The sequence below is a fragment of the Castor canadensis genome, chromosome 13 (assembly GCF_047511655.1).
Source record: "Castor canadensis chromosome 13, mCasCan1.hap1v2, whole genome shotgun sequence".
Taxonomy (NCBI): domain Eukaryota; kingdom Metazoa; phylum Chordata; class Mammalia; order Rodentia; family Castoridae; genus Castor; species Castor canadensis.
In genome coordinates this window covers 5,679,450-5,702,621 of record NC_133398.1, presented here as the reverse complement: position 1 = coordinate 5,702,621, position 23,172 = coordinate 5,679,450, and the positions used below count along the sequence as shown (strand labels likewise).

The 23,172-nt window shown below is 52.9% G+C and overlaps 1 protein-coding gene across 1 annotated transcript in view; it reads left to right on the top strand.

The window, feature by feature from the left end:
• Lamc3 (laminin subunit gamma 3) overlaps positions 1 to 20,228 on the top strand; it is a 58,342-nt gene extending 38,114 nt beyond the window's left edge. The window contains exons 14-28 of the mRNA XM_020165599.2: positions 71 to 316; positions 1,170 to 1,323; positions 1,910 to 2,052; positions 2,572 to 2,750; positions 4,053 to 4,194; positions 5,042 to 5,247; positions 5,609 to 5,685; positions 7,233 to 7,367; positions 8,404 to 8,551; positions 9,783 to 9,932; positions 11,947 to 12,049; positions 13,816 to 14,015; positions 14,479 to 14,625; positions 14,706 to 14,805; positions 18,752 to 20,228. Coding sequence (XP_020021188.2) covers positions 71 to 316; positions 1,170 to 1,323; positions 1,910 to 2,052; positions 2,572 to 2,750; positions 4,053 to 4,194; positions 5,042 to 5,247; positions 5,609 to 5,685; positions 7,233 to 7,367; positions 8,404 to 8,551; positions 9,783 to 9,932; positions 11,947 to 12,049; positions 13,816 to 14,015; positions 14,479 to 14,625; positions 14,706 to 14,805; positions 18,752 to 19,002 — 2,381 coding nt within the window. The 3' untranslated portion in view covers positions 19,003 to 20,228. The remainder of the gene's footprint in view (positions 1 to 70; positions 317 to 1,169; positions 1,324 to 1,909; positions 2,053 to 2,571; positions 2,751 to 4,052; positions 4,195 to 5,041; positions 5,248 to 5,608; positions 5,686 to 7,232; positions 7,368 to 8,403; positions 8,552 to 9,782; positions 9,933 to 11,946; positions 12,050 to 13,815; positions 14,016 to 14,478; positions 14,626 to 14,705; positions 14,806 to 18,751) is intronic.
• Positions 20,229 to 23,172: the final 2,944 nt, after the last annotated feature.

The window sequence follows — 23,172 nt, the reverse complement described above, 5'->3', positions numbered from 1 at the left end:
GCTGGAGAATTTGCTACCCCTTGGGGCACTGCTGGCCAGTGTGCCTCACCCCTGCTCCCTTCTCATGCAGGGCGGCGCTGCGAGAGCTGTGACGATGGCTTTTTTGGGGACCCATTGGGACTTTCTGGACCCCACCAGCCCTGCCGCCAGTGTCAGTGCAGTGGGAACGTGGATCCCAATGCCGTGGGCAACTGTGATCCCTGGTCTGGCAGCTGCCTGCGCTGCCTGCACAACACAACGGGGGCCCACTGTGAGCGCTGTCAGGAGGGCTTCTATGGGGACGCCCTGGCCCCACGACCAGCAGACAAATGCACATGTGAGTCTCCAGTGCCCAGATTGTGGGGTGGGGCCCAGTGCCCAGATGGACGGCTAAGGAAGCTCCCAGAGCCACCTGGCTGCTCAGAAGGCCTTGCCTTTTCTATCTCCCCGCAAAAGAATAAGGATTCACTCTTCTCCAGGTCTGTTCCACCTTGATATCTTAGAAACTCTGGTCTTGGGGTTCTTCCCCCTGCTTTGGTACCTTCTGTAGCATTCTTCTTATATCTGCACATAAGGCTGACTCAGGGATCACAGGGCCATGGTCTGTCCTTCCTCCTCCACCCTTCCTTACCATCTGTTAACACTCAGCCCTGTCCCCTATCAGACAGCAGCATGCACAGCCTGTACTAGATTCCCAGAAGTCCTGCTAACAAGAAACTTGGTATTTGCCTAACTAATCTGCCCCAGAGCCCTTGTCCACATGGCACCTGCCCACACCTTGCTGATCCCTGCTTCATGGGACCCCCTTCAGAAAATTCTACTTGGGCCAAGAACAAGATGCTGCCCTGTGCTGGATGGGAAACCAGGGGCATGTGACCCAAGACTGGGGGTGCAGAGCTCTGCCTGCGATCTCTCCCAAGGTCTGGCTTCCTCTTCAGCCCACCAGGGCTCAGGGTAAACACAGAGGGGCCATCTAGAGCCATGACTATTCTGAGCCGTCTCTCCAAGGACACAGCGAAGGGGTTGAGACTTGAGCGTGGCCCTTGGCCATTTTTCAGAGGGGCTTAGGGATCTGGGCTGAATGAGAACCATTTCCAGGGTTCCCCCAGTTTCTCAGCCTCTGCTGGACCCCCAGCATTTGAGCAGATGATCTATTATTCCCCCCACACACCCTTTCCTGCTCCCCACAGCCTGCAGCTGCCACCCTGGGGGCTCAATCAGTGTGCAGACACCTTGTGACCCAGTGACTGGACAGTGCTCCTGCCTTCCTCACGTGACTGGGAGGGACTGCAGTCACTGCAGCCCTGGCTTCTATGACCTGCAGCCCGGGAGGGGCTGCCGGAGGTAGGTGGTGGTGCTGTAGGTGCCTTGGGTGTCTCACCAGGATAGAAGAAGGCCCCACAGAGCCTCCAGGGAGGGACCTGATTTGGGATGTGTTGCCCCAGAACCACTGCCAGGTACACCATGCCCTTCACCAAAGGGGGACAGAGAGACAGTCCCTTGATATCAGGCTCATGGCCCTGCCAGTCCAGGACACAGGCCAAGAGCAGCTCTAAGGGATGTCCAGGTGGGCAGGTGGCTGGTTTGGTATCTGATTCCCATCTCAGTGATGCCCGTCACTGGGTGGCCTTTTTGGCCATAGTAGTACGTTAGGGAACAGTGGAAGACTCTAGGGAGCGGCTGAGGGAGGCAAGCAGGTTTCTTCCTTTCAGGACTTCTCAGAGCCTTTGGCATACCGATTGCATTGTGACTTAATAGCAGAAGGCTACAGTCCCTCTAAAACATATTGTCCCCACAAACTTTTTTTTTTTTTTTTTTTGGGTAAGTATCCTGTGAGACTCTGCTTTTCCTTGAATGGCTGCAGCCTACACAGGCTGGGCTAGGAGTGGCTGCAGCCAGCCTCATACCTGCCTTCTTCTCCTGTTGGCAGCTGCAACTGTCACCTGCTGGGCTCCCAGAAGGACCAGTGCCATCCCCAGACTGGGCAATGCCCCTGCCGCCCTGGTGTGATAGGCCTAGCCTGTGACAGATGTGAACTGGGCTTCTTCGGCTTCTCTGCCAAGGGCTGCCGGGGTAAGAGAGCTCTGTCCTTCCAGGCTGTCAGATGGTAGGGCCAAGGTCCCTTGCCAAAGGTGGCCAGTGGCAAGATTATGTCGTAGGGGAGATGATGGCCAAACACAGCATCGGGCTTCTAAGCGTGGCCATGGAAACACAGAGCAGGCAAGTGTGTAGAGTGGCAGAGTCTGAGTGCCACGTTGAGAATCTCGTTCCCGAAGTCACCTCTGAATTCCCATGTGTGAGGAGCCATCTGAGGCTCTGTATGACTCAGTTTCCTCACTTGTATATTTGGGCTGTGTTAGCACTTTGTAGACCTGGCTGGTCCTCAAGTCCCTAGGTACACTGACATAAATGAGGCTCAGTCATCCATTCTGACCTGACCAGAATCTTCAGGGAAGAGCCCAGGAGTTTGCACTTTAGGCCACCAGGGAGTAGCGGAAGGTGCTGGGTGTGTGTGGGAGGTGGGGGTGTGGATGGAGAGGAGGTCACAGAGTGGGGTTGGCCATCAGGTGCCCAGCACCACTGTACCTCCAGCTTGCAGGTGCTCCCCGCTGGGCGCCGTCTCAGCCCAGTGCCATGAGAACAGCACGTGCGTGTGCCGGCCCAGCTTCGTGGGCTACAAGTGTGACCGCTGCCACGACAACTTCTTCCTCACGGCGGACAGCACACACTGCCAGGAGTGCCCTACCTGCTATACCCTGGTAAAGGAGCAGGTAAGCTGCCCAGCCTGGGCCTGACCAGGCCTGTCTACCTTCCTGTTCATTTCAACCCCCATGGGTGCTGGGACAACCTGCTTCTCTACAGCTCCTGGGCCTATGTGCCTGTCAACCTTCCCCCACCTACTGGTCACCATCTCCCCTGACTTACAGCCAGCTTCTCCCTGGCCCATCCAGGGGCCTCTGGGCCCATGCTATCCCTGCCCAGCCCTCACCTGGCCCATCCCTGTTCTGGGTGGACAGGGCAGAAGTTGGTCTTGTTACATGTCCTTTCAGATCCCCCTGGACTGAGGTCTCATACCTCCTCGGGTTCAGTGGGAATGAGATGATAAATGGCTCTTTGTGGGGAAGTGATGCCATCCTGGGAGCAAGTAGGATTTCGAGTAGGGGGTGGGTGGTACCAGAGTCAGGAGTTTGAGCCTGGGTCAACCCATTGGGTTTCTCCTTCCTTGGCCCCATCAGTTGTCCTGCACCTAGGTGGGTGGCAGCTGTGGTTAGTCTCAGTGTCCTCCCCTACTGCAAAATGAAGGGAGTTCCAGCCTGCATCCCCTTCCTGGACCCCAGTGGGCTTTCCGGAACCTATGGCATTGCAGAGGGAAGGTGGTGTGTGCTGAATGCTAGCTACCACCCTGTGGGGCTAGTGGGCGGCCCCATCGGCTCGTTCACAGTTCTACATGGGCAATAGCACGCCCCCTCCCCGCCCCCGAGCGGCCTTTCCCAGAGCAGGTTTGTTTCCCAATGAGTAGGAGTCAGAATTTGCCCTCGAATAAGCCTTGGTTTTGTCAGAGCATTCGGGACTTTGGAACTAAGGACAGGACTTGGAACCCTCTGCGGAGGGTGGTTTTGAGGTGACCCGAGCCTTGTAGGCACTCGTGACCCCGCAGGCTGATAACACACACTCTGCGAATGCAGTCACCATATGTATGGCTAAAAGCAGGAGACCAGGGGTGTGGCACGGCACACACACAGGCAACAGGTGCCCATAGCAGAGGCTGTGTGTCAAGTGCTGGGAACACAATGAACAGGACAAACGGAATTTGCTTGGCACTTCCCTCTCACAGTAGGTCAGAGGTGTGGCTGGCTGTCAGCGGGCACTGACTGCCCTGTGAGAAGGGAAGGGACAGCTGCAAGGGATGGGCTGGTGGGTTCTCTTGGTTGATAACCTTAGCAGAGAGCCCCAGAGTAGAATTTGGAGACGGGAACCCATGAGGAAGGCTGGCCAAGCAGAAGTCAGGAGGTGTCCAGCAGGCTTGCTGGGGCCACCAGCCTCAAATACCTGTCCTTCCTTGTCCTCTCCAGGTGGCCCAGCTGAAAGCCAGGCTGACAATGATGGAAAGTTGGCTGCAGGGCTCTGACTGTAGCAGTCCCTGGGGTCCACTAGACATTCTGCAGGGGGAAGCCCCACGAGGGGACGTCTACCAGGGCTACCATTTGCTGCAAGGTACAGGGGGAGCAGGGTGGTTGAACCCTTCATATAGTCTTCAGCTTGGTCTCATTGATGCTCTGAGGACTGTCAGGATAGAGTCCTATTGTCCACAGGCCTCCCCTTCAATGTTCCTAGCCCACCTGTAGCTGTATTAACACCGATCTCCGTCATCGCCCCCTACACACGCATACTCAGACTGTAAATCCAGTGCTGGGGTCACTCATTTAATCACTTGCCCAGCAGGTTAACTACCGAGGCGCTGTTCCAGGTGACACCTGGGAAAGCATCTGGGTCTTCCTCACCTGCCATGTGTCTAGCACGGTGCTTGGCACACAAAAAATAAATGAGTGACAAAGAAAAAAGATGCTAAAGCCAGGTAGAATGTGAAAATTTAGAAAGTGCTGAAAACAAATTAATTGTTTTTGTGGAAATTTATGTTTACAAGCCCTAAATTCCTTAAGGAGCCAGACAGGGTTGAGCAGGACTATCAAAAGAGGGAGCAATCAGATGGCAGGTCTTAAAATGTACACACATGAGCCTTGTTGGAAACTACTGAACTGACTGGGTTAGGTTCCAGAATTGCTCACTGTTGCTTGAGAACCCCTGGGTCCCTTCCAGTACCTCGTTTGTGGCTGACTTGCTGTGTGTAGGACCTAGGGTCGTGATCTGCCTTCTCTGGGTCTTAGCCTTTACACGTGTAAAATGGGTATGCTTTTGTTTTGGAACTCACTGTTGGCACCCTGGTTGGCGATGAGGTTCAGCTGTGCCAGGGAACGTGGAGAGCACAGACGAGCACCCAGGTTGGGGACTTTAGTGTGGAATCTCGATTATTCTGTGACCCTGGGGCTGTGGGCTTCTGCAGGGGTTCGAGAAACCTTCTTGGAACAGATGACAGGCCTTGAGGGTGCCATGAAGGCCACCCAGGAGCAGCTGCGGGTGCTGAGCACAAGTGCCCAGTGTGCCCGGGACAGAACCCAGAAGACCTGCATCCAGCTGGCCGAGCTGGGAGCGACACTGGCATCCTCAGAGGAGGAGATCCGGCATGCAGCCTCAGCGCTCACATCTCTGGTACCCAGCCCTTCCCCACTGAGCCTGGGCATGGGTCCTGGCCCAGTCCAGCCCTTGCCCTGGTGACTGTAGGAATGCCTCGATGTCTATTGGGAGGCTCAGTATCATCTGTGCCTCCTGCACTGATGGAGATAATGTTTGCAAAGAACAAAGGGCATTCCGAGGAGACAATGAGCACACAGCAAGGGGCAGGCAGCATCGTTCTCAGTACTGAGGACTCTGCCCACCAATGCCCACTTTGTGGCTAGCTTTGCACATTCATAAAATTACTGGCATCATCCCATTCTGCCCCTTAGTTTAGCCAGATGTGGTGCTGGCCCTTCCAGGGTGGACCTTCAGTTCCCTCCTCTTTTCTCTAAAGGTAATTCTTAAGGATTGGCCTGGCCAGCCCACCAACTGGACCCACCTGGCCACAGAGGCCCGCACCCTCGCCAGGAGGTGAGCCCTGAGGTCCCAGAGTGTGGGGGGTCTGCACCCCACAATCATCAGGGACCCAGCCTTTCTGAGGGGACCTCTCAGGTCAGGGTCAGCTACCAGGAGTTGGGATCAGATCAGTCTAAGAGCTGCTGGGTAGGGAGCAAAGGTCACCAGTATGGGAAGGACAGGAATGGAGGAGAGCATAGGCACAGAGGTTTAGGGCAAAGCTTGCTCCGCGGAAAGCACCTGATCTTCTTAGGGTTTTCTTTTTTTAAAAAAAAAAAAAAGCTTTATTAAGACACAACTCACACACTGTACTATTCAGCGGGTTCAGTAGATTCCCAGAGTTGCACAACCATCCCAAGTAATTTAGAACTTTTTTTTTTTTTGGCAGTTCTGGGGTTTGAACTCCGGCTCGTGCTTGCTAAACAGGTGCTCAACACTTGAGCCACACCCCCAATCCTTTTTCCTTCTAGCTATTTTTCTGGTAGGGTCTTGCATTTTTTTTTTCCCAAGGCTGGGCTCAGACTGCAGTCCTCCCTATCTGTGCCTTTCAGATAGCCGGGGTGACAGGTGTACGACAACAAGCCCTGCTGATTTGTTGAAAAGAGGTCTCACTAACTTTTGCCCAGGAAAAAGTTGATCCTCCTGATCTCCACCTCCCAAGAACCACTGCACGCAGCCATATAAAACATTTTTATCACCCCCAAACAAACCTTGTACCCATTTTTCCTTATCCTTCATTTCTCTTCAACCTTTCCAGCCCCTGACAACCACTAACCTGCTTTCTGTCTCTGTAGATTTGCTTGTTCTGGGCACTTATGAATGAATCATGTAACGTGGGCTTTTGCGTGTGGCTTTTTTTCACATAGCATCACGTTTTCAAGGCTTATCCACATTGAAGCATGGATCAGTACTCTGTTCTTTTTTGTAGCTGTATAAAATATTTCAGTGTGGTGAGATACCATATTTTCTATGCCCAGCTCTCCATTAATAGAAGTTTGGGTTGTTTCATCCACTGTTTTTAAGAAATAGATTATGATCCTAAAAATGGAGACTCTGTAGCAGTTCACTCCCTCCCTTTTTTTTTTTTTTTCATTTTCTGGGTAGGAACTCTACCTACCACTTAAGCCACACACTCCAGCCCAACAATTTTCCCCTTTACCTCTAGGAACCTTACCCTCATTTTCCAGATGAGGAAATGGATTCAGAGTGGTCAGATGACTTGCTTAAGGACACACAGCTTGGAAGTCTTAAAGCCAAGATCCAAACCCATGCTGTCTTGACCACTCTCTTCTGTGGTGCCTGTGCAATTTATCATTCCAACTGAGATGCTTTATTGTGTGATGAAAGGTCCTGTTAGTCCCTGTGCTGGGACAACAGGTGTACCAGATGTGTGACAGGAGCAGGGCTGTGGAGTGCCCTTGCCATCAATCTCCACCATGTGCCAGGCAGGCAGGAGGTAGAAAGGCATCTGTCCTGCAGGAGGCCTGTGGAGTGGGGATGTGGTTTGAGCCCCACCCCATCCATGTGGGCTTGTGGTAATGGTCTTGGGGCAATTCTTACAGCCACAGGGACACTGCCACCAAGACTGAAGCCACTGCACAGCGGGCCCTGCTCGCCTCCAACAGCAGCTCCGTGCTCCTCTGGAGTCTGGTGGATGGCAGAGTGGCCTTGGAGACCCAGCGGGAGCTGGAGGACAGGTGAGACCTCCCCAGGTGAGGGTGGAAGTTTAGGGTTGGCCTCCATGAGCCTACAAGGCCCAGCCATTGGCTGGTGGTTCCTGAACTGACAACTCCTGAGTCTTGCTGTTCTTTGTGGTTGGTCATGGTTTCTGGGGTCCATGTCCCATCTGGAGGGGACCACAGGATCTCAGGCCTATTGACAGAGGAGACACGAAGTAGTTGCCGGAGCAGCAAATCCCTCCCTCCTCTGCAGCAGGCTTTGTGTCCTCCCCACCCCCATGCCCAGGGCAGCACGTCTGCCCTTCCCTGGCATCAGCTTCCTTCTTTGCCTTTGCAGACCAGGTAATCTGGCTTCTTGCTCTGGGTGGCCCCTTATGTCCCTCTAAGTTCCAGGGTATCTTGTTTGAGTCCCAAGTTGTTCCTAGATGAGAGAATCTGATTGGCCCAGCTGAACCAGTTGGCATGGCTAGGGTGAGGTCTTCATGACCCACCCCCAGGGACAGGAGTACCTCCACTTCTGGGAAGGTGAAGGGTGGGAAGGAAGCCGGGGCTCCACCCAGTGGTGCCCATGATGGGTCAGGGTGTGGACAACTGGCCAGGACAGGAAACCCATTTTTCTTGTTGATGACAGAAACAAAGGCCTTGAGGGCTAAAGGAATGTAGTACTCATGAAGTCCACTCTCCATTTGCCAGTGGAGAGTGACACGCCCAAGGTCACCAGCCTGGGCCATCCAACCTGGCTGATTCTGCAATTCATCTGGAGGAGCCAGATGTTTCCAAAACATGCGATTCTCAGGTGGAGCCAAGCAGGGGCCCTCTCAGAGCAAAGTGGCTGGACTGGCTGACTGGAGAGAGAAGAATGGGATTGTTCACTGCCTTTCTAGCTAATTTGGAAGCTGCAGAGCAATAGGGGACCAATCCACACAGTCTGATTCTGCCCAAGAAGTTGGAGAGGCCCGGGCAAATCAAGAGCTCCAGTCAGGGGCCCAGACAGTGATGGGGAGAGATAGCCCTAAGCCTGAGCCACTGGCCATGCTGGACTGTTTCCTCGCAGGTACCAGGCGGTTCAGTCAGCCCACAACGCTCTGGGTACAGCTGTAGCAGAGGTGCTGCTCGAAGCTGAGAGGCTGCTGGCCGGTGTGCAGCAAGTCATTGGTGATGCATCTCTGCACATTGCCTCACTGGCTGCTCCTGGAGCACTGGTCAGCTTGGAGTCCTTGGAGCTCTGCATGGGGGAGGAGGGCACTCTAGTGGCTAGAGAAACCAGGGTTCAGGCCAAGGCAGGGGATGTGGGTTATTGTTGACAATATAGCAGTTAATTAAAATGAGAATACATCCAGGTGTGGTGGTGCACACCTGTAAAGGCAGAGGCAGGAGAAGTGCAAGTTCGAGGCCAGCCTGGGCTATGTAGTGTTATCTCAACAACAAACGAACAAACAAAAATAGTCATCCACTTAACAGAGCTCAGCACTTCATTCTGATTACAATAATGACATGGAGATTCCTCCATTCTGGTGACATTAGCAAGGACACCAGAAGGACAGGGAATGAAATCCTAGCTCGCCTCTCTGGCTCTGTGACCTTGGTCAAGAACTTTCCTTCCTTGAGCCTCAGTGACCTTGAGGGTCCCATGGACCTTGCCCAATCGGTTATTATTTAGGAATGGGGACTGAAGGGGGTTCGGTCATCCACTCTGAGCCCATCAGCCTATACTCATCAGTTCTGCAGACATCCAGACCAGCCTGTCTGCTCAGTAATCCTGAAATCCCCAAGCTCAGAAATTTAGCTGTAATAAAGCAGAAAGCTGGCTGAAGCGGGGTGGGTACAGCTCAGTGGTAGAGCGTGTGTTTAGTGTGTGCAAGGCCCTGGGTTCCATCCCAGTACCAAGACAATAAAAGTGGTAAGCTGATCCAAATGCCCTTGGGACACAGCCTGACCCAGACTTCCTGCCGCAGGCTACTGCCCTTCCACACGTGTGAGGTGAGACTCACAGGCATTAACGTGGTCAGCCGAAATGCCACCGAGGGGTGGATCACTTGCTGTTTCTGCACCGTTTGCTTTAATAAAGTCCCCAAAATTCTGATTCTGAAGGATGTGGCCTGCTTTCAGACAGAGCATGGCAGGTCTGGGGAGGGAGTCTCAGTTGGAACTGAGGAAATACGGTCAGGCAGGTGAGTTCTCTGAAGATACCCAGGCTACACAGCTGGAAATTGATGGGGTTGCGGTCTGAGTCTCCAGTGACAGGTCCCCAACCTGTCTCTGCAATGACCCTTCTGCTTCCTAGGGCCATATTCAGCGCCCCCCCCTTGTCTGCCTCTGGGGGAGGTCCCAAACTCAGGCATTCTGGGTCTTCAGGGACCGAGGCTTGGACTATGGATTGGCAGAGTGGAGAGTGGGCCCCAGGCCCCAGCTGAGCCCACTGTCTCCCCGCAGCCTCAGAAGTCCCCAGCCAGGGACCTGGGTTTGAAAGTGCAGGCCCTGGAGCAGACAGTTGCATCGAGAGAGCGAGTGGCCACCGAGGTTACCGGAGCCCTGCAGGCCTCTGCCCGGGCAGTGCTGCAGAAGATGGAGCCTTGCACGCAGGTGAGCTCTTGTCCTTTGAAGCAGGCACCTGGAGGAGGTAGCAACTGCCCTGGAAAAGGATCTGTACCTATGGGTGGAGGATGAGGACAAAGACAGGAAGTATCTCTTCCTATTTCTCTGGTGCCTCATCCAAACTCCAGAGGACCTCAGAGACAGCCAAGTCAAGGAGAGGACTCTGATTCCTGAGAAGGGAGTCAAAGTGAGAGGAGACGGGATAGACAGGCGGATGGACGGAGGACAGTGCCCAGGGACAGGTCCACCACCCTCCCTCAGTGTCAGCTCCACCTGGATGGTTCTTGTTATTTCTTTCCTCCTGAGCTCATGATTAGTGACACCTGCTCTGAGCTGTCCCTGGGACTCACAGCACTAAGCCACATAGCCTGATGTTCACAGTCGAGGAGAGACCCCTAGATGGTCAGGGGGTTCAAGGAAAATGGCTAGTGGGTTTCCCTTGGCCAGTGGTTGCCATCCTATTAAGTATAAAAGACCTCTGTAGGGCTGGAGGCGTGGCTCAAGTGGTAGAGAACCTGCCTAGCAAGCACAAAGCCCTGAGTTCAAACCCCAGCAAAACCCTCACTCCCCAAAATTTAAGATGACCCCTTTAAAATAATTGTTTTAAAACTCTTCATTTGGGAATAATTTTAGACTTACAAAAAGAGCATAGAAGCTGGGCACCAGTGCCTCATGCCTGTAATCCTAGCTACTCAGAAGGCAGATATCAGGAGAATTTTAGGTTCAAATTCAGCCTGGGCAAGTAGTTCCCAAGACCCTATCTTGAAAAACCCATTACAAAAGAACAAAAAACAAAAACAAAAAACCAAAACCAAAACGGCTGATGGAGGCCCTAAGTTCAAACTCCAGTACTGAAAAAAAAAAAAGCATGGACTTCCCCTACACCCTTCACATGGGCTCCCTTAGGTTGGTATTTTACCCAACCACATACTAACATGGCTACTCTGGGAGCCTCCTCGGTGTCCTTCAAACACGAGAAACTAGTTCTCTGAGAGGAGGGAGATTGTATCTGAGGAGCTGGGCCCAGGGCCTGGCACAAACCTGGAGAGTATTGTGTTGGGGACCCCAGTTGTACCCCCTAATCTTGTCCACTACCTTCAACACAGGTGAGGAGGCCAGGAAGAGGGGTGACTCCCCAGACCCCTCCAAGAGCTGTAGTACAACAATCAGGGCCAGACCCCGTGTACAGGTGCCTGCCCGCTACCACCACCACCCTCTTCCTCCTTCCCATCCAGCTACACCTTGGAGTAAGAAGGAGGCAGGCTTGGTGGCTTTTCCAACCCATGTTATTTATTTGCAGTGAAACATAAAATTTCCCTATTCAAGTGTGTCATTCAGCAGCACTTAGCACAGTCACAGTGTCTGGCACCCCTACTCCATCTAGTTCCAGAACATTCCCATCACTCCAAATGGAAACCCGTACTCTCCCCATTCCCCACCCCAACCCCAACCCCTGGCAACACCATTTTGCTCCCTGCCTCTGTGGACATACCTCTCGCAGGTGTGTCACAGAAGTGGACACATGACATATGACCTTTTGGGTCAGACATCCTTTATTTATTGTGACGTAGTTCTCCTCCATTGTAGCATGGATCAATACTTAGTTTCCTTTTATGGAGGATATTCCATTGCGTGGATGAACCACACTTTCTTTAAGCCCCTAGTGCAGGTGACCGTGGAGGAGACACGGCCTCTCTGTGAGGAAGAGCCATATTGGCCATTTCACAGCCACTGGCTGGACTTCTCAGTGTTTAGAGAGGCAGTATGGCCGACCCTCGTCCCATTATGTCCTGTGCTCTGATTTTCCTCGAAGCTTCTGTGGTCCAGGTGTCTTCTTGGGGTAGATTTAGGGATTGGCACCTGTATAATCAGACAGACCAGGCACTCCTGGTAACCAGTGTGATGCAGTGCAGAGTTGTGGGGGTGTTTTGAGAGCTGTGGGTTTGGTGCTCACCTGACCCACCTTCAGGCAGCCACCCAATCTTGCTTCTCCTCTCTCCAGCTGCACCAGGAGGCCACAGCTGCCCTGACCCAGGCGTCCTCCTCTGTTCAGGCTGCCACAGTGACTGTCATGGGAGCCAAGACCCTGCTGGCTGACCTGGAAGGTGTGTGTGCCCTGCTGAGCCCTGGGCTGTGGGATGTACAATGTCCCAGCAACTACCTGACATGCCTCTGCCAGGGCAGGCATGGGCAGTCATGTGTGCCTAAGGCACCTCTCAGGACCTCTCTCATGGCTGTGTATCTCCCTATGTCACACACTGCTCACTGGGTACTGGCCCATTTGGCCACCCTCCCTACCCACCAGTGGCATCACACCACATGCAGAGCCCCTCAGAATCAGGTGGGAAGAGAACTGATGCCACTGGCTGTCCACGCCTGGTGTAGTCCATTCTAGCCAGGGGCTCCTTACCTGGTACAAATATGGGTGCCTTGGTCCATTTGTTGAGTTGGGACTACAGGAAGGGGATAGTTTCTCTTTAGAAGGGAATGTGGGCTGATGTCAGACCAGTTCTCCTTTGTGCTTTAGGAAAACAAAGCTAAGTGCCTCCATTTTACAGATGGGTAGACTGAGGAAAGGAAGCACTTATCTATCCCTGCGTCAGAGCTGAGCATTGAGATTCTTCCCCTTCACGTCCTGATGCACCATGGGTGTCTGTGATATCCTCTGTGCTCTAGAGAGAAGCCTCCTCCACCTTTATTTGTGGCTTCTGTTCCTTCAGGCTCTACTAGTGGAGGGTGTGTGTTCAAATTTTAGGAAATGTCTCCAGCTGCAGCGCTCTCTGGAGGTCATACAACACACATTTTAGAATATTAACGTCCCTAGTCTTGTAATAAAGAAACCTGGTTCTCTCGACTTAAATGGAATTCACATTTCCCCCGACGTGTATCAGTGCTCTATAAGAAACTCTAGGGCTTTCGTTTTTGTTTTGCTTTTTCCTGTACTGGGGATGGAACCCACTTGGTAGGCAAGTGCTGTACTACTGAGCTACACCCCCAGCCCTGGAGACACCAGTTTTATGCACAGGAAGCAAAAGGGATCTAATTTTTGCATAGAACTATTCCATGATATACCGCCAGAGATAAGAAGTCTTGATAAGATAAGAAGTCTTGATCCTTTCTATAAATTGACTTTTATCTACTGTTGCCAGAACTCTTACGATAAGCTTCCCTTGGAATTTTGTCAGCAAGGAAAGGAAAAGGGTAGGAGTATTTCTCTTTGCCATGGTGGGGGGAGGCTACTTCTTACTCAGTAAAATCTATGAGAATTGGGACATTTCCTCTTCTGTCTTGGCCACTTGGGATCTTGGTGATAAAGTGCAGTTGGTCTCTACCATGTCCTTACCTAAATTCGATCCGTCCCACTCCTCTTTCTTCCTCATCCTCCCTGCTCCAGTTCTGTACAGAACTTGATTTTTCACTGTAGTGATCTCACTGTGGGTTTATCTGTTAACAGACGGAGCTCAAAGCTTTGTTTGAAGTAGATGGTAGTGAAAACGTAGAGCTGAGCCAGGCATGGTGGCTCGTGCCTATAATTTGAGCACGTGGAGGCAGAGGCAGAAGGATTGCCAACCCACGATAACACAGTAAGTTCCTGGACCACCTGGTCCATGAACTGAGCTGTGCCGCTCCCCTGGTCCGTGGGGTTTCCTGAGTTTAATGGTACCGTAATATAATAGACATCTTATAATTCGCTGAGTGACATCTTGTTTTCTGCCGGGTGAGACTGAGAGGGTCACACACAGATCTCCTGCACTTGGACTTCCACTCCCATTGTCTAGAGTTGGCCAGGCGTCTTTAGTGATGGCTGGGTGGGCTGTCAGTTGGGAGGCCAGTCCTCCTGACACATCCTCACATGTTTGCTGGTTTGCAGGAATACAAGTGCGGTTTCCTCAGCGCAGGGACCAGGCCGCGCTGCACAGGAAGGCAGGCAACATCAGGGACAGGCTCCTGGCTGACACAAAAAAGAAGACCCGGCAGGCAGAGAGGATGCTGGGAAGCGCCGCATCGCTCTCTTCCAGCACCAAGAAGAAGAGCAGAGAAGCAGAGCTGTTAGCCAAGGACAGTGCTAAGGTCAGGGTCAGGGAGACAGCCATGGTCCAGCCCATAGAGGAACTGCCGTGGAAGAGGTGCCCTTCTATAGGTTCAACACCCTGAGATCTGCCCCTGCCCTGGTGTCCAGAGCTGAGCACTCCACACTTACTAACTGCCAGAGGTCCCCATGACATAGCTGTCATTACTGTCCTCCAGAGCATGGTGAGGACACTGAGGCCCAGCTGGGTTCATAACCAGGACTCATGCTTGGGCTTGTTTCGCTTTACCCTTACCTCTAGCTCTTCTTCCTTTCATTCCTTGTTTCTTTGGGTTTTTTATGTACATATATGTACTGAGGGCCTAGCACTTGCTAGGCAGGCACTCTACTGCTTGAGCCACACCTCCAGCTGTTTTTGCTCTGGTTATTTTGGAGATTGGGGTCTTGCTTTTTCCCAGGCCAGCCAACCTCAGAAAGGACTTACTTATCCCTCACTCTTCTCAGCTCACCAAGGCTTTGCTGAGGGACAGGAAACAGGGGCACCGCCGTGCCAGTCGGCTGGCTGGCCAGGCACAATCTACACTCCAGCAGGCCTCCCGGCTGGTGCAAATCTCTGGAATACGCCAGAAGGAGCTGGAGACAGCTGAGCAGGTAGGTGTGCCAGGGTTCCATACCAGTCCCTTAGTCTGGCAGCCAGGAGGGAGCCACTCAACTGTCCCTCCTCCTCCCAGGTGGGTGCAGGGCTGAGCACGGTGGAGCAGCAGATCCGGGCATCACGAGTCTCCCTGGAGAAGGACATCAAGGCCTTGTCAGAGCTGTTGGCCAAGCTGGGTAAGGAACCCCCCACCACCACCACCAAGACTGAATCTCTGGGGGCTTCTTCCTATGAGCCACTGCCCTGAGAAACTTCTCTCAGGTCCACATCCCACCATTCCCCACCCCCCCCACCCATAGTTCATCAAGAGCATTTGTAAGCTGGGCACTAGCAGCTCACACCTATAATCCTAGTAACTTGGGGGGCTGATGTCTAATGAATCTCAGTTCAAGGCCTGCCAGGGCAGGGAGTTCAAGAGACCCCATCTTAACCAATGACTGGGCCTGGTGGTACATATCTGTCATCTCAGCTACTTTGGAAAGCTTAAAATAGGAGGATTGAGATTCAGGGCAGCCTGGGCAAAAAGAGAGACCCTATCTCCAAAATAACCAGAGCAAAGAGAGATAGGGGTGTGGCTCAAGTGGTAGAGCACCTGTCTAGCAAGCATAAAAATCTGAATTCTAACCCCAGTACTGCAAAAAAAATTTTTTTTAAATGAAACCACTCAGGTCCCCGTGCAAGGCAGGGTGTGTGCTTACATGTGGTTTCACTAGGAATAACTCTGTGTGCCTCCAGGGCCTGTAGTCAGGCACGACTGGAGATGCAGGAAAGGCACCACTTGCAGGAACACCTCTGCAACCCAGATGCACAGGTCAGCCCAGTAGTGGAGGGTTTAAAAGAACATCCCAGAAACAAGGGGTCCTAAGGTTCGGGCACTGGTGTGGAATTAGACAGACCAGGGTTCAAATCTGGATGTGGCTCGTCCTTGGTTGTCAGACCCTGGGCAATGTCACCCACCTCTCTGAGTCTCAGTTCCCCTGTCTGTAAAATGGGAGTAACAGATGCTAATTTAGGAAGTGCTTAGCACAATGCACGATTTGTGGTGAGAGTCACCAAGCAGTGGTTCTTAGGAAGGAGGGAAAATTCCAGCTGGGCTTCAACAAGTAGGCCTTATGGTTGAAAGACAGCACTCACCCTGCATGGAGGTTCCAGAGGCCTCATGTGTCAGAGCAATTGGGCTGAAATGAACAGCATGCATTTAAAAAAAAAACTGTGATAAAATGCAGGTAACATTAAATTTACTGTTACAACCATTTTTAAGTGTACAGTTTGATGGTTGTGCCAGTCAGCTTTCTGTTACTGTGACAAAACGCCTGAGATAATCAACTTAAAAGGAAGAAAGGTAGGCTGGAGTTGTAGCCCTGGATATGATCCTTAGCATGAAAGAAAAGAGAGAGAGAGAGAGAGAGAGAGAGAGAGAGAGAGAGAGAGAAGGAAATGAGGAAAGGAGGGAGGGAGGGAGGGAGCGAGGGAGCGAGGGAAGGAAGGAGAGAAAGAGAAAGGAAGGAAAGGAAAGAAAGGAAGGAAAGGAAAGAAAGAAAGGAAGGAAGGAAAGGAAAGAAAGGAAGGAAGGAAAGGAAAGGAAGGAAGGAAAGGAAAGGAAGGAAGGAAAGGAAAGGAAGGAAGGAAAGGAAAGGAAGGAAGGAAAGGAAAGAAAGGAAGGAAAGGAAAGAAAGGAAGGAAAGAAAGAAAAGGAAGGAAAGGAAAGAAAGGAAGGAAGGAAAGGAAAGAAAGAAAGGAGGGGAAGGAAAGAAAGAAAGGAAGGAAGGAAAGGAAGATTTATTTTGGCTTATTGTTGCTTGACCCCGTGTTGCTTCGGTCCTATTGGGGCACAGTCCCTCATGGCAGGAGCACATGGTGAAGGAGGCCTGTTCACATCATGGTGGCCTTGGAAGCAGCAGGAACCCCCCCATGACCTAACTTCCTCCCACTAGGCCCTACCTCTGAAAGGCTGCACTACCTTCTAATCATGCCACAGGCTGGGACCAAACCTTTGGGATGTGGGCCTTTGGGGGACACTTGAGCATTCAAGATCCAAGCTATCGCAGTGATACTAAGAGCATTCACACTGTGTACCACCACTGCCACCATCCATCTCCAGAACCTTCCCATTTTCCCAGGCTGAAAGGCTGCCCCATTAAATACTAACTCCCCTCCACCCCCGTCCCCAGCCCCTGGCACCTATCATTTCCTTTCTATGGCTTGGTTTCTCTAGGTAAGTCACCCAAGGTGATTCACACGGAATTTGCTCTTCTCGATTGGCTTGTTTCACTTCGGGTGACAGCATGAAATCTCACTATCATTATGCGTCATTGCATGTCCTGTGTCTGTCTGGACAGTGGGCCACAGGAGACCTTGCAAGAGTCTCACACTAACCTCTGACACAAGGGCAGTTAATCTCTTGCCACTTTGCAGGTGAGGAAACTGAGTCAAAAAGAGCTTAGATAATGTGCCCAGGGTTCCACAGCCAATCAACCAGACAGCTGTGGTTCACAAGCCACTCTGGCGTCTCCTGTCCATAGCCACTGACCTATACCTGGCGCCTGGCAGGGAGGGAACGCTGTGCAAGTGTAGACCCCTTGACCAGCCATTGTGGTCATTGCACTCACTCATCAAGCTCCATGCTAGCGTTATAGTTGACCGGGGCTGTGGGAATGAACAACGTGCTTCCGGCCCCGGCCCCGGGAGCCCTGGGGAGCCTGGACAGGTAGGATCGTGGTTGTAACTTATTTGGGAATCTCTTCATAGGCTGGGCTGCTTGGACTTTTTGATGACAGTGGGGCCTCTCAAGGTCTTTATTTTTGTTCGTAGTTTCAGTCCATGGTCAGCTGGCTCCATTGTTTCTGTGCCCCGGTGAGGCAGAACATCATGGCAGAAGGGTGTGACAGAGCAAAGTTGCTCACTTCATGATGGCCAGGAAACAGAGAAAGACAGATAGGGGCTCAGAAAAGATACAGCCTCCAAGGACACTCCTCCAGTGGTCTACTTCTCTAACCAGGCCTGCCTCTGAAAACTTCCACCTCCTCCTGGTGACACCATCCCATTGTGAATCCATCAGCAGATTAATCCATTGATTAGGTCAGGGCCCTCATGACCCAATCACTGCTCAATGATTCGATTCACCAGCTGAGGACCAAGCCTTCTACCCATGAGCTTTTTGGGGACATCTCATACTCAAACCATAACAGCCCCTCCCTGCTTCTTGCCCTCAGAACTAGCCTCCTTGTCTGAGAGATTCAGAGTCCTGGGGAACCCTGGGACCCAGAGGGATCTGGTAGGATTAGAAGCCACTTGGGACTTACTCCCCTTTTACTCTCCCACCTGAAAGTCACATCTAATGACAAGGTGATGAGAGGCAAGTAGGGAGGCAGTCCATTAGAACCACACTGAGTTCTAATGTGAGTACCTGGCTCTACCTCTGTCTAGGGCTTGGTGACACTCAGGGAAGCCCTGACCCCAAGAAGAAGAACTAGGGCTGGAACTCCACTGCCTGCTTTCCATACCTGCATCCCTTGCTGCCCCATCTGCCTCCCCAGTCCTGTCTGCACCTGCACACAGGTGGTATCTACAAACTCTTTGTGAACTTTTGCAGCAGGAACCATGTGTCCTCTCTCACACACTGTTTGTAGATGAGGAAATGGGCCCCAAGAGGACTCACTTTTTTATTTTATTTTTTGGTGGCACTGGGGTTTGAACTCAGGGCCTCATGCTTGCTAAACAGGTGCTCTTACTGCTTGAGTCACTCCACCAGCCCTTTTTTGTGAGGGGTTTTTCAAGATAGGGTCTCGGAACTATTTGCCGGAGGCTGGCTTCCAACAGTAATCCTCTTGATCTCTGCCTCCTGTGTAGCTAGGATTACATGCATGAGCTACCGTGTCTGGTGAGGGCTTCATTTTTGACAGTAATAGCACAGTGTCCACAGAAGTGAGTAGTTGTCCAGGGCCACCCAGAGAGACAAGTTCCCAAGTCTGCACATGAGCCTAGTGGGATGCCCAGGCCCTCACGCCCTCCCACAGCCCCTTGGTCGCCTTGCTTTCTGGTGTTTGGTGGACAGTCAGACTCCTGGAGGTCTAAGCCTGTGGGAAGCCAGCTCCTGTTGAAGCTGTCTGTGCCCCTCTGCAGGGTCGCTGGACACCCATCAAGCCCCCGCCCAGGCCCTGAATGAGACCCAGAGGGCACTAGAAGGCCTGAGGCTACAGCTGGGCTCACAGGGAGCCCTGCAGCAGAAACTGAAGCAGCTGGAGCAGGAGTCCGTGCAGCAGGAGCTGCAGATTCAGGGCTTCGAGAGTGACCTTGCTGAGATCCGCACCGACAAGCAGAACTTGGAGGCCATTCTGTACAGCCTGCCTGAGCACTGTGCCAGCTGGCAGTGAGGGCCTCAGCCCCTCCCCCACGTGCTCCCCCACCTGATGTTTACTGCCCCCCCACGTGCCCACACAGATGCACACATGCACCAGAGCTGGCTGCCGTGTGCCCCGTGACAATGCTCACACTCCCTTCCCGGTGGCCCTGTGTGCATGGCCATCTCGGTGTGTGTACATGGATTAGCACAAACACTCTGGCGACAGTAACATCCACACCCTCACATATGTGCATGGGCACATGTTTGCATTTGATGTACCTGTGTTTTCAGGACCATCGGTGCATACCCACACATGACAGTTAGTCCCCAGCTGTTGAGAGCCAGCTGTGTACTGGGCACCCTGCGAGTGCTGGGTGAGGCCTGCCATGTTAAGTTCCCTGCAGAGCGAACGTATTTACTCTCAATCCAGAGAACAGATGCCCAAGCAGGGCTAACACCTGGGGGACTCAGGGGACATCCACAGAAATCTGGAGTGCGCTCAGTGAGAGCCAGGGCCCCTAGTCCCAGGGCGGGCTGCCTCAGTCCACTGCATCTGCCCCACTCTGGTCGCCCAACACATGCACTCGGCAGTTCTAATGGCTGGGGACCAGGCAGACCAAGAAACAGGTTCTAGGAGGGCTCATTGCAGTGGCATTTGAGACCTAAGAACCCTTGGACCCTTGAGGCCTCAGCAGGACCTCCAAGGCTGGAAGAGCAAAGACCCACTCCTGGCCGTGACACTGGGATAAAACTTTCTTCCCTTCCAGGATCTGGGCCTGCGGCAGTCTCATGGAGAGGACTTCCTGTTCTGGCCCCAGCCCCATTTCAGCCTGTGACCTGCCCTAAGGACTGGCCCTTAACATCTGAAGGGGCCTGGGTCATAGAACCTCAGATAGGCCACCCTTCCCCTTTCACCCCTGCTGACCCAGTTAGCCTCTGACACTTCCTAAACTGGCCCTGTGGGCTCCACCTGCTATAAGGGAGGCCCCAGGGTGTGGAAGCCTGGCTGCTATTCTAGTCCATCCTGCCCCAGGAATCCCCGGGTGGCCAGACCCATGGCAGCCTCTGCCCAGGACTCCCTGGCATTTCCTTCTGGCACTCTTCCTCCTTTCCTGGGCCTTCTTCCAGCAGACAGCAGGGCCTTGGCACTGAGATGACAGGCACCTCTGTGGGCCTTGTCCCTCCCCTGGATGTAGGGGGAACAAGCAACAACGTGGACCAGTTCCGATGATAAGGAAATAAAAGACCCATTTCTGAGCTGGGTGGTGTCTTTGATCCTGCACTGCTGGTGGGCAGCCAGGTCCCTGGCTGTGGGTGCACTCAGGGCACTGCTTGTAGGTGGCCCAGCAAGTAGGTGGAGCAGATGTTTGGTGATCCTTCTCATCCACACACAGGAAAGGAAGGTGGCAAAGCTGAGCTCATGCTGTACCAGTGTCTGCCATTGGGGGACTTTGCTGGGGTCCTGCAGCCACAGGTACCACCTTTCTTCTTGGATACAGGGAACTTGCCAGACAAAGCCTAAGAGTTGGGGAAGTTTGAGGGGTGGGGTATAGAGAGTCCCTCAGCTGACTTCTGGTTCAGGGTGGAGACACTATGGCAGAAAACAGTGACCTTAAAATTGAGTGTCAAAGCTGGGTGTGGCTGCACGTGCCTGTAATCCCAGCAATCGGGAGACTGAGGCAAGAAGATCAAGAATTCAAGGACAGCCTGGGCTACATAGTGAGACCCTATCTCAAAACAAAACCTGAGCGTCCAGTGGCACAGCAAGAAGAGATCCGTTGAGAAGGTGGTAGGGAGACAGAGGAGGGAACATTCCAGACAAGAGGGTGGGCAATAGCCCAGGGCTACAGAGTGGGAGCCTGGTCAGCATGGGTCACTGTGGAAACCTAGGTTGAACAGCAGGATCGTGTTCATCTTAGGGCTCTAAGCTGCAAGGCCAAAGGCTTCCTGAATTAGTTTAAGCAGAAAAGGGGAGTTGGTTGGGAGGGTCTCTTGGACCCCCGGGGTGGGAAAGGCTGCCAGACCTTGGAGATAGCCTGGAGCCCAGGGCCTGGGGCCACTGGGATGGCCGGCTTCCCTCTTCCTTCTCCTGCCTCCCCCGTTGGCCTTGGTCTCTGCTTCTCTCTGTTTGCCTTGGTCCATCCTTTTTGCAGAGTCACTTTCTTTGCTTTGCTTGCACTTGATGGTAGAGGATACCCCTGCTTTTCCCCCAAAGCCTTGAGTTTGCATGTCATCAGGTCAGGTGATTGCAGGAGACACCCGGTGCTGCTTCCAGCTTCCCAGGAGAGACCGACCCAGTTCAAGTCAGGTTCCCCCTTTCCCCCAGCCACGTACAGGATAACTTGGATCTCTGAAGGCCATGTAATGACAGATGGCTTCCCACACTAGCTGGTGCTCAAAAGAGAGGTGTGGTCCTCTACCGAGAGCCTTAAAATCAAGGCAAAGGTGTGTGTGTGTTGGGGGGGGGTTGTTGATGTGGAGACTATTAAGCTGAGTGGGAGAGACTTGGTAGATTTTCAAGGTGAGGACAAAAAGACTGAAGACAGGAGGCAGTTGCTCCACAGGGAGTTTGGCAATTGGGGTCGGCTTAAGTGATGCCGAGGAGATGGGACAAAGACCTCTGTGACTGGCTCTGCTGTTCCCTGGCCCCAACCCACAGTTTCTCTGCGGAGACATTCTGATGTCTGCTTTTGGCATTCGGCCTCTATCCACTAAAGCCGTGGGGCTCAGTGAAATCCAATCCCAGCATCCCCGACGGGCGGAGAACAGGCTTCCTCTCCATTCCTCAGCGATGAGCCTCAGGCCTGATCATGCCTGCTGTGTGCAGAGCCACAGTTCGGCCCAAGAGGTGGGGCCGCTCGTGGCTGGGTGGTATGTAACATCTGGCTAGCAATGCAGTCTAACAGCTGAACAGAGGAAGGTGGGGTGGCCCACACCCCACATGATGCCTGAGTGAGGCCAACTGGATGACCAGGGCAATAGGCTCTCTGAGCCAGGATGTGGGGCTGTCTTGCGAGCACTATTCTAAGTCCTCTCTCTTCCTTGGCCTCCAGGTGGAACAGCTCTCATCAACAAGAGTTGTATCTGAAGCCCTTCTCTCCTCCATGCTTAAACCACCCAGGAAGTAATACAAATATTAACAGCTTCTTAGTGGGAAGCTCTTGTTTCTTCTATTCTGTCCATTTGGAGACTGAGGTGGCTCAGACACCATGTCCAAGGTCATAGAGCTTGGCCAGATCCAAACCTTTGACTTGAGTGGGGCAAGGGAGAGTAACCTAGGAGCAACAAGCGCAGACTGTTCTGGAGAGCAGAGACCTGTCCTCTGAATGTCTGCACTGACCTGCCCCATTCCCTCTGCCCAGCTCCTTCCTGGGGTAGCCTAGCCACTAATGTCCCCTTATCAGGTCCCAGGATCCCAATTGTAGGGGTCCAGACAGAGGCAAGTCTGTGGGGAAGGAGATCGCCCAGATGGATTAGTGTAGGGTTTTGGCGCCATAGGGACCCCCCTCCACCCGGTGAGAACACAGACTCGATTGGCTAGCAAATGTTGGCCCTTATGCGTGAGCTCCTGCCCCACACCTCTGCCCCCAACACGCAACTCTCTCTCCAGCTTTTAGGGAAGGGTGCTTAAGGGACTGGTGGTCCTCGCGAATTTCTATAAAGAAATCGCCCAGATGCGATCCCCAGCATCATCTTTAGTGGATGTGGTGGGGCTATTTCCTAGCGCTCAGGTAGACAGTTGGCCCAGGACAGCCCCAGTCTATGTCCCAACATAATTTTAAGGAATTACCACCCCCCCACCCCCCGCCCTTCGCTCTCAGAGTGTCCTGATTTGGACGCCAGAGTTCATGATCTTGCTAGTTACAAGTCTCCAATTCTTACATCTGGTGCCCCCACCCCCGCCCAGTTTTCGGCTTCCTGACTTTTCTGTAGTTTTTATTTCGTAGAGTTTGGGGAATGAAATGAAGTGCACAAGTGAGCGGCCAAGAAATAGGGTTTTTATCAACAAGACATGAATTTATCTAATTGACTTAAAGCGCTCGTGGTGTCATCCTGGCAATACAGCGCAAAGGCGACAGTAAGGAGTCAGCCTCCGCAGGAACCGCGTTTGAGCCTCACAACCACTTGTTGAAGTGAGCTCTGCCCGTGGACTTGCCGAGGCCCGGGCCCGGGCGGAGAAGGAGGGGCTGACGGCGGGTCC